The 20,664-nt window shown below is 49.0% G+C and overlaps 1 protein-coding gene across 18 annotated transcripts in view; it reads right to left on the bottom strand.

Moving 5' to 3' along the window:
* RBFOX2 (RNA binding fox-1 homolog 2) overlaps window positions 1-20,664 on the bottom strand; it is a 223,841-nt gene that overhangs the window by 129,798 nt on the left and 73,379 nt on the right. The window contains exon 1 of one of the 18 annotated variants that reach the window (XM_026695621.2): window positions 4,202-4,434. The exons of 15 other annotated variants lie outside the window; for them this stretch is intronic. In XM_026695621.2, coding sequence (XP_026551406.1) covers window positions 4,202-4,216 — 15 coding nt within the window. In that variant the 5' untranslated portion in view covers window positions 4,217-4,434. Of the gene's footprint in view, window positions 1-4,201; window positions 4,435-20,664 lie in introns of those variants that run through there. 2 more of the 18 variants (XM_087934854.1, XM_087934850.1) reach the window with 2 other exon arrangements.

Genomic DNA, 20,664 nt, shown 5'->3' with positions numbered 1-20,664 from the left:
TGCCTGCAACATCCTCCAGCATGACCGGTTTGGCAGTGAGTCAGTAATGGTGTGGGGTGGCATTTCTTTAGGGGGCTGCACAGCCCTCCAGAGGTAGCCTGACTGCCATTAGTACCGAGATGAGATCCCCAGACTCCTTGTGAGACCATATGCTGGTGCGGTTGGCCCTGGCTTCCTCCTAATGCACAACAATGCTAGACTTCATGTGGCTGGAGTGTGTCAGCAGTTCCTGCAAGACGAAGGCATTGATGTTATGGAGTGGTCCGCCCATTCCCCAGATCTGAATCCGATTGAGCACATCTGGGACATCATGTCTCGCTCTATCCACCAACGCCACATGGCACCACAGATTGTCCAGGAGTTGGGGGATGCTTTAGTCCAGGTGTGGGAGGAGATCCTGCAGGAGACCATCCGCCACCTCATCAGGAGCATGCCCAGGCATTGTAGGGAGGTCATACAGGCACATGGAGGCCACACACACTACTGAGCCTCATTTTGACTTGTTTTAAGGACATTACATCAAAGTTGGATCAGCCTGTAGTGTTTTTTTCCACTTTAATTTTGAGTGTAACTCCAAATCCAGACCTCCATGGGTTGCTAAATTTGATTTCCATTGATAATTTTTGCGTGATTTTGTTGTCAGTACATTCAACTATGTAATGAACAAAGTATTTAATATTTCATTCATTCAGATCTAGGATGTCTTATTTTTGTGTTCCCTTTATTTTTTTTGAGCAGTGTATTTAGTCCTAATTTTTTATCATTTACATTGCTTTATTTTCCCTGCAAACACAACTATCCTGTCTTAAAACACATTTTCATTTCAATGTTTCTTGCTATGTTATACAAATTAACATTCACTGCAAATAATTCTAGTTCTTGCATTGTCTGCAGAAAAGTACATACACATTCATGTTGTCAAGCAATACATCTTTATTTTACCTCCCCATATATACACTTGCCTATAAAAATCTTACTTTAAAAACCAAGAGAAAAATAGAAAAGAAAAAGAAAAAAATCATTCAAAATGTTCCATAATTCAAATGTGAATTCAATTCACTTTATCACATGCTTTCTCTAAATCAGAGAACATATGATCTATTTTCTTTCTCTTTCATGTAGGCCCCAATAATTTACTGAAAATTTTAAAAATCTGATATATGTTCACTCTTTTCTCACTGTCCAAGTTTTATAGCATTCATTTAAATTCAATATACCATCAGGAATTCAGTACAAATCATTTAAATACTTCCTTGAGAATTCCCTCAGTTAATTCACATGTATTTCACATTTTTATTTTCCATTATTTGTAATTTACTGAAGAAGAAAACACAAAGAGCAAAAAAAATTGTCAGATGAATTTAAGCGCAGTCACTTATTTTCTTGTTTGTTTGCTGTCCAATCAAAGAACATGGAGATTAAGACTGAATGCCTTATAACTTGGAAGGGTACCAGATTTGTTTTCCTGCTAAAATCAAGAAAAATGTGATAGACTATAGTAAGGAGGTGGATTCCCAGAGGGAAGGGATGCATTCCAGAGGTGTTAAGAGGCAACTCAGTCCAGATATTATGGGTTGAGAACAAGAGGGTGAAGGCAGACCATTTATAATAGAGTGCATTATCGATTCAGACAGTAGAGAGTTCAGTCTGACAAGATTATGTTTGTAGGATTGAAACAATAAACTCCTTCCGCAATTATTTTCTCCCTAGTCTCATTTTTCCAGTAATCATTCAATGCATTTTGCTGATTTACATCCTCTTTCATTTGATCATTCTTTTTTATATTTAATATTTGTGAAACTCCACAAACTCCATTGTACTATGTAGCATCTTTTCTATTCCAGGTAGCTTCCATATTATCTTTCTGCAAATCTTCCTTTTATTTAACCAGGCATTTTGCCTGGAGAAAATTTAACCCAATTTCCTATCCTCCCCCAAACTCTGACAAATATTTTCCAAGGTATTTTCTAAGGGACAGCTGAGGGAGTTAAAAGCAGATTTTTAAAAAAACTTTAATTGTTAACCGCAAAGAGTTTCTAACAAAGCAATACAAGAGCAATCAAGGTGAGTCTCTCTCCCTCTTCATTTTCCATCTTACAAACCATATCTGAGTGTATGTATGTGCGACTCTATTTAATCATTAAGGTGACATCATGTGCAGTGTGCACACCTACCTAGGAATAAATCCCATTGAGCTGTATGTGAATGACGAAAGAAACTCAGCTGCAATTCAGTGGATTTCCACCAGAGAAAACATACATGAGAACCACATTTGCAAAGGCAAACAGACAGAGGAAAATGGATGCTTAAAGGGCTTCAGCAGGCATTCATAATGAAAAAAAAATCCATTCCATCAACATCCCTAAGCAAGGGAATCATTCTAAGCGACATCACAAATTGTGATTTTCCTATATAATTTTTCAACTTCCCAATATTAAATACAATATATCATACAAACCCTGGAGACACCCTGCAGTATTTGTGAATTAGAGTTGTTTTCATTAGGTTCAGTGAATATTTATGCAATGAGGATATATTTCCAGATATGAAACAGTGGCTACAAACTGGTACAATCACAATAGATGAAAACACAAAAAGCAAATCAAATTCCAATGTTGCTGAAACTGTTTCTTCTTCTTTAGGTATAAGTTTTAAGAAATTAAAATTAAACTGGGAGACTGTGAAGTCTAATCCCACTTTAGCTATGAAAACCAGATGGGTGACCTTGGGCCAATCACTCTCTCTCAGCCCAATCCATTCCCCAAGGGATGCCGTTGTTGGGAAAATAGGAGGAAGGAGGTGTGTTGGATATGTTTGCTGCCATGAGTTATTTATAAAAGCAATAAAGGTGGGATATAAAAAGAAAGAAAGAAAAAAGAAAAGAAAAAAGTAAAGAAAAGATAGACAGACAGACAGACAGACAGTTAGATAAATACAATTAAGGAGAATTGTAAAACCAGATTTTAGTACAATAAAATTATCATGCTAGTCAAAGAGAATAAATTTCCTAAACAATTCTCAAGCAAATTTGGAAATAACAGTAAAGTAATAAAAAAGATTGAGAAAGACATCATGAAATGTAGTGAAAACCACATGAAAAAATACTATCTGTTATTGTATAATTTAGACTGCACAATTAATGCATATACTATTTTACAGATCACTATAAGTAAAATGCCCATATACATTTTGAGAGAAAGAAGGATGGGCTTTAATAGTTTTTTTAAAACTAAAACTAAAGGGTGTCTGCAGAGCATGCATATCTTTCACATATCACTTCCATGAAAAAAATATATCTACCTCATTTGTTTAGAAAAAATGCATTAATGAACATAATTAGATGATTAGGTATTTATGTTTCTGCATATTTACTCATAATGTATTTAAAATATCCCAAATACTATTGTAAAATATAAGGTATTTCAACTTATATTTTTTACTTTTTTTTAGTTAAAACTTTAAAAATACTATGATTCATAGCTATAATCATGTTTGATAAAGTAGGCAGTGTTTGATTTCTGAAGAAATTAGAAATTAGTAGGTAAACTTCTCCACAACACAGATATAAACATTAGAATATTTCCAAGCTTGTAGATTACCTTGGTTTTAACATAAAGTAGCAGTTAGTAACAAAAACAAACAATCTCACATCAAAAGCTTTCCAGTTTTTCCACAATTTGAGGAACTGTAACTCAACCTCGGTATTTGCCACTGAAGAAAGCTTACCCCCTTGCATGACCCATTTCTGACAATCTTAGCGAAGTATTAGGCTGATGCCTTCATATACACAATTACACCACTTTGATTATTTCCTTCCCCTTCCTGCAGTTGTGTCCTCCAGTCATATCACAATAGCCATCACAGAATAATGAGTTTATTACCTGACACCTTTGAGAAAAAGAGAATTCTTTTTCCTACCTACAGGCAATCAGGAAACGACAGCGTCTAAACTGACTACAGCACTCTCTTCTCTCTCTGTTCTCACAGTAGGAAACATTTTTTTTAAAAAAAAATTCAGTAACAAGAGTTAATATTCAATTGCATACTTTGATATATTTACACAAGGGCAAATTTCTAGTACATTGGAAATCCTGAAAAGAATACAGTTCAAAAGAAGCAGCTGCATACTTTTAGAGAGAAGCTTCAACTTTCCACACCTTCTCTGTTCAAAGCGGGTTGTCCTGTTCAAATCTCTACTCACCCAGAGGTACATCATGTCAGTTTGGGCAATTCCAGCCCAGAACCTGATTGAGTCGATCCCAGAATGAGAGACCAGACTAAAAAGTGATTACCAAAAATGTGGAAGGGAAGGTAGAAATGAAACGGTTAAAGGTGGTCTCTCTTCCTCCACCTCCCACTTTGTTTGGCTCTCTTGTTTACACTTCCACTCTTTCTCTCGTTCTCTATCTTTGGGAGTTCCCAACCCTTGTGTGTGTCTGTGCGCGAGTCTCTATTGGTGTACTTAGAGCTCACACTCTCCGTTTGCCTCTGGGGAATTTCTCGTCATTCTGCTTCTAAAAACACAATTGCTTCTTCAGATTCTTGCAACAGGCATGGCAGGGTGGAGTCAGCAATAAACACAAGCTAATTCCTAAAGCTATGGTATGATTAAAATAAAGCTTCTTTTAAGGTGAATGGAAACCTGTCTCTCTCAGGATAGAAAAGCAAAGTATTCTTTTCTATACTTCCCAAGTTTGCTTTTCTGTACAAAAATCATGAAAGAACTCTGAGAACATAATTTACCTGTCTTGCCAAACCCTAGCAAAGCCTATAGCCATCAACAGCATTAGTCAGCTTACCAAATTTTTTACCTAGCCCTTAATATGTATTTGTAAATAGAGTGCTTAGTGGATTAAGGTACAGAAAAAGTCAGAATACTTGCAGAACCAAGAGGGCTGGAAGTTAAAGGGATAATACTAGCGCCCTACTAGGGGGTGATGCAGTTTCTATTTTGTGCTAATTTTTTTCTAGAAAACAGCAGATGTTGTAGTAAATTCTGCAGGAAGCACTATGTTTCAAGTGTCATGCTTTCCAAAAAGACAGGGATACCTTTTGTAACAGCACACAGATTCATATCCTAATGCACAATTTCAATAGCAGCACCAACAGAAGTAATTTCCCAAAGGAAATATTCTTGAACTGTAGAGCAGGTCTGGAAAACAAGATCCTACAGGCCCCATCCTCACTGGCCAAAGGATAAGTGTCACCTTATCTCATAAATTCCATTTCCAACCAGTGCTCAAGCAAACTGGGGGAACAGGTTTGCCTCCCTCTTGAGAAAGAGGCACATTTGATTCTGAGGCTCAGTACGGTAAATCTTATTGCTTCTGCCTTATGCTCAGCTTTCTAGGTAGCTAGTTTAAATACAATTCATGTAATCCAAGGATTAGCAATGAAAAATCTCTGAATGCCAACAGTGCAAATCTATATTTAGTTGAGGGAAAGCAATCTTGCCACAGACAAGCGATTTTTAAAATAAAGCAGTTATTAATTCCTTTTTTTCATTCTATGATCAATCCCTTAATGAAACTAGAGCAAAGAAACCAAAGAACAACATAAGCTGTGCCAACAATTATTCTTGAGCATCATAACAACATTATTAGTCTTTTTAACTTGCATAGTAGAATTAGAAGCTGCCTCCTTGTTTTTCCATAGAGCTGTCTCGAGTGTCCAGGTTGGGAGGAGCTCCAGTCTCGGCTCTTCCAGGCTGAGCTTGAAAATTGAGGAACGCCCCCTCACCGTCACGTGGTCCTCGGGCACTCCCCAGTTTTTGCTCAGCCTCGTGGCTAACAGGCTGTTTTTCCTTGCTCGGTCGTTCAGCATTCTAGGCCTCTTCTCTCATTGCTTTTCACGTGGATCACCGGCAGGCAGCGCAGGAACTCAGGTTTGAACTCCCAGGGAGTGTTTTTAATATCCGAGCCGTTTCTTTAAGGGGAGAAAGCAGCGCTTGAGCACTCCCCCCGCTTCGTTTGCCGCCTAATCGCTCCGCAGCAGGCCGCTCGTTTCTGCCTGCCTCTCCTCTCGCCTTAGCCCGTTCCCCCGCATGAACGCCTTCTAGCCCAGGGTACGCTTCCTGGTTCTCCCAAAGGCCCTAATCTTCCCTGGGAGTTTACTGCTGCTGGGGCTGCCTCCGTTGCTGCGGCCTCCATCTCGGGCCCCCTGTGGCATCCGCCATCTTGGGTGGGCCCTGGAACGGCCGCCATCTTGGGTGTGCCCTGGAACGGCCGCCATCTTGGGTGTGTCCGGAACGCCGCCATCTTGGGTGTGTCCCGGGCGGCCGCCATCTTGGGTGTGCCCTGGAACGGCCGCCATCTTGGGTGTGCCTTGGGCGGCCGCCATCTTGGGTGTGCCCTGGAACGGCCGCCATCTTGGGAGTGGCCGCATGGCCGTCCGCCATTACTAGAGGCCCTTTTACAGGCCGCAGCCTTAACTGACTATTAGGCAGCCTGGGATTCCCTCGTCTCAGCCTGTCTTTTATTCTACCAACAGGCCTCCTGCAGAAATAGGGTCTGTTGGCCCTGCAGCCTTTTTTCCCCAGCAGGCGAAGTAGCAGCTCTGCCCCCCACCCCTTCCCCGGTCCGTCCGGCAGGGGTAGCTGCCTGGCGTTCACCTTTCTGGCTGATTGGTCTCTGGGCTAGGCCCTGGTTCGTACCAAAACAGAAAAAAAATTTTTGACTAAAAGGGGGGCGTGGAACGTGCGTTGGGATTCCCGGCCTCCCGTAGGCCGCATCCAGACCTGGTTTAGTCCCCCCCCAACTAAGGAGTTAGTTGCTTGCCATGTCCCTTCCCCGGTTCGCCCGGCAGGGACAGCTTGGCGTTCTTCTGGCTGATTGGCCCCCGGGCTAGGCCCTACTTCCCAACACGTTACAGAACAATTCTGTGGCCTTGACAAAAAAGGGGGTGCAACACGAGCATTGGGAGTTCCAGCCTCTGCTTAGGCTGTACCCAGACCCGTTAACCGCCTCCCATTAACCAAAAAAATTTTTTTTCCTTTTTTCTCTCCTCTCCAGATGGCAGACGACAATACCTCTCGTGGCACTTCTCTGAAGGCCAAGGCCAAATCCCACCACCTGCGCAAACAGGCACAGGAACCATCCAAAGCTTCCCAAAGGGATGCCCTCAGGCGACACAGGGCCCTCGAAAGGGAAATTGACAGACGCTCTCAGGAGTCAAGCTCTGTGCCCCGGGACCCTCCCGTTCCATCAACCTCCACCCATCCTCCTCTCCCCTCCCCTCCTGCTTCTGCTTCTCCCCCACAGCCTGGACAGGCCCCTGAGATCACCTTGCCCATCACTGCTGTAGAACTGCGCCCGGAGGAGTCTCTCCCCATGGCGGAAATACCCGAAAACCTAATGCAGGCTATGGAGCTGGCCATCCGGCAAAGGGTAGCGCAACAGATGCAGCAGCTGGCCGGTCTGGCTCCTCGGCCCGCGGCCCCCGAGGCCCTAGGATCAGCGGCCTCGCATGGTCAGGCAACTCCTCAAGAGGACCTAACCTTACCTTTGGAGTTGGAGGGAATGGAGGCCCAAGAACCCGGGGACCCTTCCCTCTTTGGGGACGAGCAGGACCTTGACATGAGGTCCCTCATAGGCAGTGAACTCTTTTCGGGAACAGGTCCCCTAGAAGGGGACATGTCGGAGGACGAGGGCCTCCCTCCAGGTCAGCCCGCGTTTCTAGGGCTCTTTAAACCGCACCTATTTAGGTCCCTCCTGTTCAAAGCCAGGACCACCTCGGGTCTGAACCCCCCTCCCCCACCCAACCCAGCGGCGGCAGGGGTTCCTCCCGACTCTCTCTTCTCTCAGCCCGTGGCGGAAACTGAGGTGATCCCTGTCCCGCCCATATTCTCAGACATGGTTTCTAGGCAGCTGGCCTCCTCGGGGCCCCCTCCCCCCCCCAACGCCCAGGACAAGCGGTTTTTTAACCTGGAACCGCAGTTCTCCACCTTGCTCGATCCCCTCCCCGTGGACGAGCCCGTGGTGGGCCTGGTTTCCCGCTCTACTCCCAGCGACTCACTCGATGCTCTCCAGCCCGAGGACAAGCGAGCTGAACTGGCCCTGTGCCGCGCTCACCTCTCTGACGCTTGGGCAGTCAGGGCTTCCACTGCCGCGTCGTTTTTCACCAGGTCTTCCATCAAGTGGCTCCAGCAGCTCAAGCAGCATGTCCCCACAGCCAATCTCAGGGCGCACCAGGACATTGCCAAGATCCTGGCCGCAGCCGAGTTTTCGGCAGACGCCACCTTCCAGGCGGCAAAGTTCTCCACCAGGGCCATTTCGTCCCAGGTTACCGCCCGCCGTCTACTCTGGCTCCGCCACTGGCAAGCGGACGTTAAAAACAAGACTAAGTTAGCAACAGCCCCCATCTCTGGGGGAAGTTATTTGGACCGGTTCTCGACCCATTCCTGGCCGAGACCCGGAACAAGCGCAAGTACCTCCCTTCCCTCTCTAGGAGGTCCGACTTCAGAGGCTCCCCCCTCTCTCGCCAGGGTTCTTATCACTCCTCCTCTTTTGCCAGATACTACCGATCCTCTCCCTATAGATCTCCCTACCGAGCGGAGCCGGATGGGTCCGGAGGTAATTCTTCCAGGAAGCCCTCCCGGGATCCGGGAGAGGTTCGCTCCGTTCTCGATAATGCAGTCGCCCTCAGGCGCTTGTCCCTTAAAAAAAAAAAAAAAAGAGGAAGGAGTGCGAGAAGGCCTTCTCTACTCCGACCTTTAACCCCTGTTTGCAACAGGCTCCTACCCCAGGAGCACTCTTGTCCTCCTCACCCTGCCCTGGGCAACTGGTCGGCAACACATCTACCCCCATTCAATGCTAGCCGGGTCCCTTCTTGCGCTCCCGGCCTCACACAGATCTCTGCGCCTCCCTCCTTCTCTCTGTCCCAGAGTTCTCCCAGGGAATTCCCATCACGGGTCGATCTTCCCAGTTTCTTGAATCCAGGTCCCAGTGCACACCTGTTTGCCTATTTGGCGGGACTGCCTCCCGGATAGCTCCGCCTCCTCTTTAGGCCCCTTGTTGAGACATTCCAATATCCAGGGGTTTTTCTCCTGTTGGGCATGCCTTCCAGCGGGTCATCGGGGTTCCAGGAGAGATTCTATACCAGACGGGGCCCCACCCGCAGGACTAGCCAAGCTTTGGTATGTCCCAACCTGGACACTCGAGACAGCTCTATGGAAAAGGGGCGTTGGTTCTTACCTGATACGCTTCTTTTCGTAGAGCTGTTGAGAGTGTCCAGCCCCACCTGTAGGCCGTCTGGTGGGAAACCTGGCTGTTCGACCGAGCAATCTAATATATCTTTTTCCTGAGTGTGATGAGAACAGGACTTTCCTTCTCGTCTGTGCAAAAACCTGGGGAGTGCCCGAGGACCACGTGACGGTGAGGGGGCGTTCCTCAATTTTCAAGCTCAGCCTGGAAGAGCCGAGACTGGAGCTCCTCCCAACCTGGACACTCTCAACAGCTCTACGAAAAGAAGCGTATCAGGTAAGAACCAACGCCCCTTTTCATTCAGGACTTAAGTTTTGCTTCTTTTGTGCTATGGGAGATTTTGAATTTTTTGACATCCAGGAATCCATGGGACCCAGGAAGTTCATAACAGAGAGAGAAACCAAAATAATAACGTCTGAGGTTATTTAAGCATATATTTGCTGGTGTCTATGTACTTTTTTCTTATTCCCAACTGTAAATCTCATAGGATTATAGAAAAGCAGTATTAGAGCAAAAATAGTGTAGAACCTAAGCACTGAGTATTTGGCCAAAGTCCTTCTTTAGAGCAGCAAGAGTGCCTTTATGGTGTAACAGAATACCAATATGAGAAAAGGTGACCCAGTTCAAACACTGTGCTGTGCTATAATGTTTAATTATGATTTCTGGAATAAATAATTGGTTAGCTTCACTCACTACATGTATGTTTACAAACCATAATAGCTGGAGTCAAACAGCACAATAAGCAAAAAGAAATAATGACCATATGTCTTAATAAAATAAAGTTGCTCTAGGCAAGTTGGGTGGCATATAAATTTAGTAAATAAATACATACATTTAATATGATTTGTGAACCAAACTAGATAGAAGCTTCCCGCTGTGATACATTTTCTTTAAAAAATTATCAGTCTTAGAGTTCCTTTTAAATAAATAGAAAAGGAATAGCAAAGCAGGAAGTAGTATTATAATTGTCAAGGACACTAATCCCAGAGATGGTAAGACGGTGCTACCAGTACAAACTATTATAATACAGCAGGCTATGTGGATCCAACCTTGCATTAAATGAAAGGAATAAAAATGGGAGGCACCTCAACAAGAGAAGCTTTCATTTGCAAACAAGATGTGACTTCTTATGAAGATCATTCTAGGAGGATCTTCTTTCAGGTAGTGCCTGGTGTTTCAGTGGCACCTTTACAAGTAGTCCTTGACTTATAATCACAATTGAGCCCAACATTTCCACTGCTAATACAGTTGTTTAGTGAGTTTATGACCTTTCTTGCCATAATTGTTAAGTGAATCACTCCAGTCGTAAAGTTAGTAACATGATTGTTAAGTGAATCTGGGTTCCACATTGAATTTCCTTGCCAGAAGGTTGCAACATGACCCCAGAACACTACAACTGTCATATGCCAGTTGCCAAGCGTCCAAATTTTGATCGTGTGACTATGGAGATGCTGTTAACTGTTGTAAATATAAAAAAACAAACTGTTGTAACTTCAAATGGGCACTAACAAATGGTTACATGTTGAGGACTAACTGTACTCTATTGTAGTTGGTCCGAAGCATGAAGAATTGATTACCACTTTGAAAGTAATGGACCCTATAAGAAAAAATACTTTTGGATTCAATTATCCAAACTCTATTTAAATTTCAGAACATGCATATTATTATCTTGAAGTTGTTATATTATACAACTAGCTTGGTACCCATGCTTCCCTACAAAACTAAGTGGTTGTGCTTAGATTTGGGGGAGGAAAATAAGGGGGGGGGATTCTGCCCCTGCCTATCAGCATCCATCAGTATTCATCTGGCTAGTGTCTTGTCAGTGTGTGTGAGAGTTGAGGACTGACTGGAAACTGAAAACAGTATTTGCTCTGTGAGCAAAAAGGAGACAGCAAGGAGCCTGGGCGTGGCTTAGCTCAACTGTTTTGTACTAAAGCTGGTTGCTGCTCTGAAACTGAAAAATCCTTTCTTAGTGAGCACCTAGAAGCCAAGAGGAACATATGTACCAAATTCCAAGTTTATAGGCTTTATAGTTCTGGAGATTTTATGATGATGTGCGAGTGATATTTCACTTTTATATATATAGATATTCAGATTATATTCTTTTACCAGCAAGAAAAATTATTGAGAAAAAAGTAGTTCTCCTTAGAGCTGCTCGGATCATCCAGAGATTGGGAGGTGCTTCAGTCTGCGTCGTTGTAGGCTGAGCTTAATTACTGAGGAACGCTCCGCCCTCCACCACGTGGCTCCGTTGCCGGCGTTCCCCAGTTTTTTGCTCAGCCTCGTGCAGAGTAGGCAGTGTTTTCAGTTTTCTCTTGGCCGTCTCAAGAAAACTTTCTTCTTATCAGGTTGTATTGTTTTATTCTTAGCCCTGTGCAGGAGGATATTCTATGGCTTAGAGGTTAAGCATCCACCTAATAAGCATGTAACCTGGGTTCATATCCCAGATGGGCAGGGCTAACTGATCAGACCTATAGCTTGAAATAGAGCTATAGGTAATACTTAAATTTAACTTAATTTTTCGACTCCCATTCTCCTGGGAAGTCTCCTAGTCTCAGGGGGCGCCTAGGGGAAGGCTAGCTAACCTTCTAGCCACCCCCCTCCTCCTTATTGCCTAAGGAGAGCCCATGGCTTAGAGGTTAATACATCTGCCTAATATGTAAATAGCCTGGGTTCAAATCCCAAGGGTATGGCTAGCTGATGAGAGCTTAATAGCTATCCTCCTTGCCCTCCCCCTGGGGCCCTCGGATTGCCCCTGGGGAGAATTTTGGCCGCTGTTCAGGAGCCCTGTAAGTCCTCATCGCAGGCAGTCGCCATTTAAGCGCCGCCCCATGGTAGGGCGCCTTTTTCCTTATCTTCCGATCGCTACAGCGCGCCCCTTCAAGCTACAGAGCCTGCTGGCCCTAACCGCTTTAATTGCATGTGTGTTAATTGCAATGTGTGCTGAAGGCTAGCTCGCTGCCTCCGTTGGAATCCCGCCCAGCCTTGTCAAGGCTAGGCTGTTGTTTTTTCGTGCAGCTCCTTCACCCTTCAAGATCGTGGGAAGATCGCTCTTTCCTTTTCCCTAGCCTCTGCGCAATTAGGTTTGCTTCTCAGACTCAGGGGAGCACGTTCATCGCCCCCAGGGGGAGACAGATAGCGGGTGGTTCAAAAGCGCTCCGGCGCTAACCCCCCCCCCCCATCTCCTTTGAATCTCCTGCCTGCCGATCTCCACGCCGCCTTCGTTAGCGGCTTGAATTTAAGCGCTCCAAAGCGCTGCTGGTTTTCCCCCCACCCGAACGCCGATCATCTCAGGAAGGGGGCGTACCCTTCCTCGTGGTCCCTCTCGGCATCTAACTCGCCGGAGGGGCCCAATTCCGCCCTGAGCAGCCTCGACATCCAGCAAGTAGGCGGCCGCCTCCTTGGGCGCCGCCTCGCAGTCGGGCGCCATCGCAATTCTCTCTGCTGCGAGTATTCTCCAGCTCTCCACACAGGCCTTATCAGCCTGTACAGAGTCTCGCTCCTAAACTTCTGTTGGCAATCCGCAGCCGCGCTCAGGGCGAAGCAATGCAGCACCTTCTTCCCCTCCCGGTTGTTGTCTGGGAGTTCAGCTGCTGGAGGCCTTATCTTTCCAACCCAGTGTGTTCGGCCTCAGGCGTTCATTTGACTGATTGGATAAAAGACACTTGGGTTGATTTTCCAGTTAAAGGGAGAGGCCTTATTGGTCCAGGATCCAGATTAAGCATCAAGCAGTTTCAAAGAGTTGAAGTTAAAAATAAAGGAATAAATAGAAGGAGAGACAATAATCACGTATACAAGACTTATTCATACGTATATATCCATAAGTGAATAAAGATATTTAATATAGATATTAATGATGATGATGATGATGATGATGATGATGATGATGATGATGGATATTTGTATTCACCGCCTTCCGCGGTACATTAAATTCCAAAAGGGGGCGTGGGCCAGCTGATAAGGGTTCCCAGCCTCCTGTGGGCTCAACCCTAGGCGAGCCAACCGCCTCTGGTATTCTCTCATATGATTATTCTTCGTAAAGCGGCAGATGATAATTCTTCTAATGGCCCTTCTCTGAAGGCCAAATCTAAGTCTTACCATTGCGCAGCCAGGCTAAGGAAACTCAATAATAATGGTATAGTCTCCCCTGCCACCAGGGGAGTTGGACCAGATGACCTCCCAGGTCCCTCCCAACCTGCTTCCCACTAGGCCCCTTCTCAGGTGGCCCAGAGATGGAGCACCGCCCTCCCAATCAGAGGTTGCTGCTCAATCCCAGGTAAAGGCTAACATTGGAATAGACCTCCTGTTGGAGCTGGGGGTTGGACTAGATGACCTACAAGGTCCCTTCCAGTTTATTATGCCTGAACTCACCCGATCTCTCCTGATATCGGAAGCCAAACGGGCCTAGACCTGGTTGATCTGGGATGGGAGTCCATCTGGGAGTATTGGGTGCCGTAACAGAGACGCCTTGAGGTGTCATAGTCACTGGAGAAGGAACTTGACGGGCTATCCAGCGGGTCCCTCCAGGTGACCCCAGCCCTGCCACCCTCCACTCCTCCTATCCCTACTCACCCCCCTCTCCAGATTCTTTCCTTCTCCAGGCGCAGTTCACCCCAGGGGCGTCAGGACCACGGGTCAATGACCAGACGGACAGCAGGAGGAGGCTGCCAGTCGGGATTTCAGAACAAACCAGGTCATGGATGGAGCTGACTTCCTGCAAGAGGACTGCGAGAGGTCTCAAACAGGTGTCCAGACCGGATTCTTCCTGAGGTCTCCCGATCATGAGTATCTATCAATCAGGCCCCGGCCTAGGTCGGCTCCTACCATGGTCAGGTACCTTCTCAGAGGGACAGCCCTCTCCCAAAGGGAACAGGGAGGAGGAGAAATCCGTTTGGGGTCAACTCATTTCAGCGAACCCCTATCAGGGACGGAGCCCATGGAGGGGGTGATGCTCAGGATAAGGACCCCCCCCCAGTTAAAGGGAAAGGTCCCTTACCATCCCTCCTTTGGGGGCTTGCTCAAGCCGCATACTTTATCCTGCTTTGCCTTAAGGCCAAGCCATCTCTGGCCTGGGCTCTTACTCTCCCTCTGTCCTCCCCTCCTTGGCGGGGAGCCCAGGGGATGCCGTTTCCAGGCAGCCCAGGGCGGAAGCTAATGTTATTCTGGCCCCGCTCATTTCATCTGATCCGGGATCAAGGCAGCTGATCTCCACAGGGGCCCTCCCCACCTCGCCCGGGCATCAGGTCTTTCACCTCAACCTCGACTCAGACTTTTTCACCGATTTAATCCCTCAAAGTTGATGAGCCCTCTGTTGGCTCCGCATCCTCCTCCTCCGCTAATGATTCTCCGGAGGCTCGGAAACCCAGGGACAAGAGAGCCGAACTAACCTTAGGCCGGGCTCCCCAAAGCCTCTCTTGGGCCACCAGATCGGCTTCGGCCGTCTCCTTTCCTCCAGGCCTCCAACCCGGTGGCTTCGCCAATTAAATCGGCATGCCCCCGCCTCTATTCCAAGGGCTCATCAGGACATCGCTGTACTCACGACCACGGCATTAGGTTAAGTGTTCCTCTAGGACCCTAACCTCCCTGGTTACAGAGTTAGATTGGTCCCGGCTCCCACCGAGGGGGACATACTCTCCGGCACAGCCTCGGAATCTCTGCCAGCTGAGAGCTGAAGCAGAGAAAAAGTCCTCCCCCCTCTGAGATCAGAGCCACAACCCCTCAGCCATTTCGGAAAGTGCCCCTTGACCTTCTTCCAGTCTCTCTCCCCGCCCAGGTACCTCCTCTTCAGCCATTCCTTCTCCAGAATCCGCCGACCCGGGCAGCAGGAACCAGGGGGTGGCTCCTACGGGACTCCCCTCAGGGGATCAGGTGGAAGGCCCCTCCGACACCCAATACAGGTCCCGCTCCCCCCCCCGCCCCTCTGGCACCGCAGTCTTCAGATGCTATCCTTACAGTCCCTCTACTGGGCTCCAGACGAGGGAACTGACTCTCTCCTACATACCAGACATCCCACTCCCGTTACAATCCCCCCCGCTCCAAAAGGTGCCCCCCCTTGGGTTGTTATCTGCCCAAGGACCCTTCCAAGGTCCTCGCGGCCCTAGCAGCTCTCCTCAGAACGCCCCCCCGGGCGTTTCCACTGCCACCTGGATGACGCCTCATCCTGTCCCGCCCCAGACGCCAAACAAAGGGACACCAGAGCTACTCCGCCACCCTCTATGACCACCTCCTCGCAAACTGACAAGGGCCATCGGTCGCCATCTAATTGCATAACCCTTAGGGTCCGTAATCGTTCCAGTTAAAGGGAGAGGTCTCCCCCTTTTCCCTCAGAAGTCCCCTTTACATCCGGACTTCGGTCAAGCGTTTCCGGTGCCCCAAAAGGAGTAACTCTATTAGAAGGGCCTAAACTATTGGCCGAGGTGGTCTCGGGCATTCCCCTTGTTCCCTGGGCCCGCTTATGCATCAGACCCCTACAGGGCTACTGCTCCCATTTCTAGGCCGACAGAAGCCATTCGAAATTCCTGTTCCAGGTCCTACCAGGGGTCCTCTCGTCTCTCCTCGAGCGGACCAACCTCATCATCAACGAGGGTCTGCCCTTAGGAGCCCCAACAGCTCACACTCCCCTCAGATTACAGCCTGGCCAGAGGGGGCGCCCTCTCCCCCTCGCTCCAGTTCAGGGCAAACGGTCGGAGAAAGACCGGGCATGTAGGTCAGACTAGTTGAAACTCACACCACCGTTCTGGCCCTCCATAGCTCCCTCTTACGGGTACGTGGGCGTCTTGTCCTTACCCTCTCGGGCAGCATTATCACCAGGCTCATGTTAACAGACCACACAGTCCATATAGTTGATGGGAGAAGCCTAGCGCCCCTGCTACCGGGTGGTGTGCATTCTTCTCTGTCTCACAGTAGAGCTCTTTTCCCTCCAAGAGGGTCCCCACGACCTCCAGCCTACCGATAGGGGTCCTTTGGCATCTCTTCTCAATGCCGTCTCCCAAGATTCTCCAGGCTCCCCTCCCAGGAGCTGAAAACTACAATGCCTCTGTTACCCCTGGCCCCAGGGCCTCTCTACGCATTTCCTCCACTAAACCTAGTCCGCAGTCATTCTAGGTTTACTCCACAAAAAAAGCAAACTGCTTCGGGTGGCCCTCTTCTGGCCAGGTGCCCATGATTGCAGTCCTCCACAACCTATTGGTGACTCCTCTTGGAAAAATCCCTCCGAATGGGACCTCCCCTCCTCAAGGGGCCCCTCTACATCCAGATTCCCTGCGGCTCCCTAGCCACAGCAGGTTGAATGGAGTTGCCTGGGAAGCAAGAATCTCTCTGACCAGGTTAGTGATGCCATCTTCGCTTCCAGTCGGTCATTAACTACCTGAACCTACTATACCACTTGGAATTCCTTCCGCACGTGGGGGCATAAGTCCCAAGTCAGCCTCTTTCATTCTCCGTCGCTAGATCTTCTTGTCACAGGCTCCACCAGGAACATCGGAGTTACAGCTCATCTCACCAAGGTGAGGCTTCTTCGGCGGTTTGGGCCTCCAAGGGCCCAGTCATCGGCATTTGCCAGGTCATCACCCGGGCCTACTCGTCTCCCTTAAGGAGACCTTACAGGTTTGGCACATTGCCTCGGCGGGGGCCTAGTTGGGCAGACGAGTCCCATAGCAGGTCCTCAGGACACAGAGAGGCTCATGAACCAAACGGGGTCCCTACCGTAGGACAGCCAAGCTTTGGTATGTCCCACTCTCTGGATGATCCGAGCAGCTCTAAGGAGAATGGGCGTTGGTTCTTACCTGATACGCCATTTCTCTTCGAGCTGCAAGGATCATCCAGCCCCACCCTGTTCTTTCCCGTCTGGTGGGGTCTTGTTTCGGCCAATGAACCTTAAGTCTAGTAAGATGAGAGTATGAATTTCTCTTTTCTCTCGCTTTCACAAAAAACTGGGGAACGCCGGCAACGGAGCCACGTGGTGGAGGGCGGAGCGTTCCTCAGTAATTAAGCTCAGCCTACAACGACGCAGACTGAAGCACCTCCCACTCTCTGGATGATCCTCGCAGCTCGAAGAGAAATGGCGTATCAGGTAAGAACCAACGCCCATTTCAGTATAGAAAACATACTGCAATTTCATTATGATCAAGGATTAATTCCTCATTGAGAATAATGTACAGGAATACAAATAGTTTTCCCAGTTTTCCCATTTAATTCAAATTCATTAGATATTTCTTATTTCCAGATCCATGAGAAATATAACAAATCATTTTTATTGCAAAATTTCTTAGAAAACAAAACAGCAAGGGATATAAGATTTAGGTTTGATATTGTCAAATTAGAGAGCCAGTTTAGTGCAGTGGCTAAGGCACTGGGACAGAAACCAAATTTCAGTCCTGCCTTGAAATGAAACGGGGCGTTGGTTCTTACCTGATACGCTTCTTTTCGTAGAGCTGTTGAGAGTGTCCAGGTTGGGAGGAGCTCCAGTCTCGGCTCTTCCAGGCTGAGCTTGAAATTGAGGAACGCCCCCTCACCGTCACGTGGTCCTCGGGCGCTCCCCAGGTTTTTGCACAGACGAGAAGGAAAGTCCTGTTCTCATCACACTCAGGAAAAAAATATATTAGATTGCTCGGTCGAACAGCCAGGTTTCCCACCAGACGGCCTACGGGTGGGGCTGGACACTCTCAACAGCTCTACGAAAAGAAGCGTATCAGGTAAGAACCAACGCCCCTTTTCCATAGAGCTGTCTCGAGTGTCCAGGTTGGGACATACCAAAGCTTGCTAGTCCTGCGGGTGGGGCCCCGTCTGGTATAGAATCTCTCCTGGAACCCTGATGACCCGCTGGAAGGCATGCCCAACAGGAGAAAACCCTGGATATTGGGATGTCTCAACAAGTGGCCTAAAGAGGAGGCGGAGCTATCCGGGAGGCAGTCCCGCCAAAGAGGCCAACAGGTGTGCACTGGGACCGGGATTCAAGAAACTGGGAAGACCGACCCGTGTGGGGAATTCCCCTGGGAGAACTCTGGGACAGAGAGAAGGAGGAGGTGCAGAGATCTGTGTGAGGCCCGGGAGCGCAAGAAGGGACCCGGCTAGCATTGAATGGGGGTAGATGTGTTGCCGACCAGTCGCCCAGGGCAGGGTGAGGAGGACAAGAGTGCTACTGGGGTAGGAGCCTGTTGCAAGCAGGGGTTAAAGGTCGGAGTAGAGGTAGGCCTTCTCGCACTCCTTCCTCTTTTTTTTTTTTTTTTAAAAGGACAAGCGCCTGAGGGCGACTGCATTATCGAGAACGGCGGAACGAACCTCTCCCGGATCCCCGGGAGGGCTTCCTGGAAGGATTACCTCCGGACCCATCCGGCTCCGCTCGGTAGGGAGATCTATAGGGAGAGGATCGGTAGTATCTGGCAAAGGAGGAGGAATGAGAAGAACCCTGGCGAGGAGAGGGGGGAGCCTCTGAAGTCGGACCTCCTAGAGAGGGAAGGGAGATACTTGCGCTTGTTCCGGGTCTCGGCCAGGAATGGGTCGAGAACCGGTCCAAATAACTTTCCCCAGAGATGGGGGCTGTTGCTAGCTTAGTCTTGTTTTTAACGTCCGCTTGCCAGTGGCGGAGCCAGAGTAGACGGTGGGCGGTAACCTGGGACGAAATGGCCCTGGTGGAGAACTTTGCCGCCTGGAAGGTGGCGTCTGCCAAAACTTCGGCCGCGGCCAGGATCTTGGCAATGTCCTGGTGCGCCCTGAGATTGGCTGTGGGGACATGCTGCTTGAGCTGCTGGAGCCACTTGATGGAAGACCTGGTGAAAACGACGCGGCAGTGGAAGCCCTGACTGCCCAAGCGTCAGAGAGGTGAGCGCGGCACAGAGCCAGTTCAGCTCGCTTGTCCTCGGGCTGGAGAGCATCGAGTGAGTCGCTGGGAGTAGAGCGGGAAACCAGGCCTACCACGGGCTCGTCCACGGGGAGGGGATCGAGCAAGGTGGAGAACTGCGGTTCCAGGTTAAAAACCGCTTGTCCTGGGCGTTGGGGGAGGGGCCCCAGGAGGCCAGCTGCCTAGAAACCATGTCTGAGAATATGGGCGGGACAGGGATCACCTGAGTTTCCGCCACGGGCTGAGAGAAGAGAGAGTCGGGAGGAACCCCTGCCGCCGCCGGGTTGGGTGGGGAGGGGGTTCAGGCCCGAGGTGGTCCTGGCTTTGAACAGGAGGGACCTAAATAGGTGTGGTTTAAAGAGCCCTAGAAACGCTGGCTGACCTGGAGGGAGGCCCTCGCTCCTCCGACATGTCCCCTTCTAGGGGACCTGTTCCCAAAAGAGTTCACTGCCTATGAGGGACCTCATGTCAAGGTCCTGCTCGTCCCCAAAGAGGAAGGGTCCCGGGTTCTTGGGCCTCCATTCCCTCCAACTCCAAAGGTAAGGTTAAGTCCTCTTGGGAGTTGCTTGACCATGCGAGGCCGCTGATCCTAGGGCCTCGGGGGCGCGGCCGAGGAGCCAGGCCGGCCAGCTGCTGCATCTGTTGTGCTACCCTTTGCCGGATGGCCAGCTCCATAGCCTGCATTAGGTTTTCGGGTATTTCCGCCATGGGGAGAGACTCCTCCGGGCGCAGTTCTACAGCAGTGGTGGGCAAGGTGACCTCAGGGGCCTGTCCAGGCTGTGGGGGAGAAGCAGAAGCAGGAGGGGAGGGGAGAGGGGAGGATGGGTGGAGGTTGATGGAACGGAAGGGTCCCGGGGCACAGAGCTTGACTCCTGAGAGCGTCTGTCAATTTCCCTTTCGAGGGCCCTGTGTCGCCTGAGGGCATCCCTTTGGGAAGCTTTGGATGGTTCCTGTGCCTGTTTGCGCAGGTGGTGGGATTTGGCCTTGGCCTTCAGAGAAGTGCCACGAGAGGTATTGTCGTCTGCCATCTGGAGAGGAGAGAAAAAAAGGAAAAAATTTTTGGTTAATGCGAGGCGTTAACGGGTCTGGGTACAGCCAAAGCAGAGGCTGGAACTCCCAGTGCTCGTGTTGCACCCCTTTTTGTCAAGGCCACAGAATTGTTCTGTAACGTGTTGGGAAGTAGGGCCTAGCCCGGGGCCAATCAGCCAGAATAAACGCCAAGCTGTCCCTGCCGGGCGAACCGGGAAGGGACATGGCAAGCAACTAACTCCTTAGTTGGGGGAGACTTAGGCAGGATTGCAAGGTATTTGAGCAGTCCCAGGATCTGCCCAGGAGTCAGGAAAACAATGCGGCCTACTGGTAGGCCTCTGAAAAAACCCGATGACCCTGAGGCCGCAGGCAGAAGGGAATAATGTAAGCTGAAACCAGGTCTGGATGCGGCCTACGGGAGGCCGGAATCCCAACGCACGTTCCACGCCCCCTTTTAGTCAAAAATTTCTTTCTGTTTAAAATAGAGGTTTGGTACGAACCAGGGCCTAGCCCAGAGACCAATCAGCCAGAAAGGTGAACGCCAGGCAGCTACCCCTGCCGGACGGACCGGGAAGGGGTGGGGGGTCAGAGCTGCTA

The sequence above is a fragment of the Pseudonaja textilis genome, chromosome 5, assembly GCF_049901715.1.
Source record: "Pseudonaja textilis isolate UNSWEBS1 chromosome 5, rPseTex1.2, whole genome shotgun sequence".
In the NCBI taxonomy this organism is placed as follows: Eukaryota; Metazoa; Chordata; class Lepidosauria; order Squamata; family Elapidae; genus Pseudonaja; species Pseudonaja textilis.
This window is presented reverse-complemented; position numbering and strand designations above follow the sequence as displayed.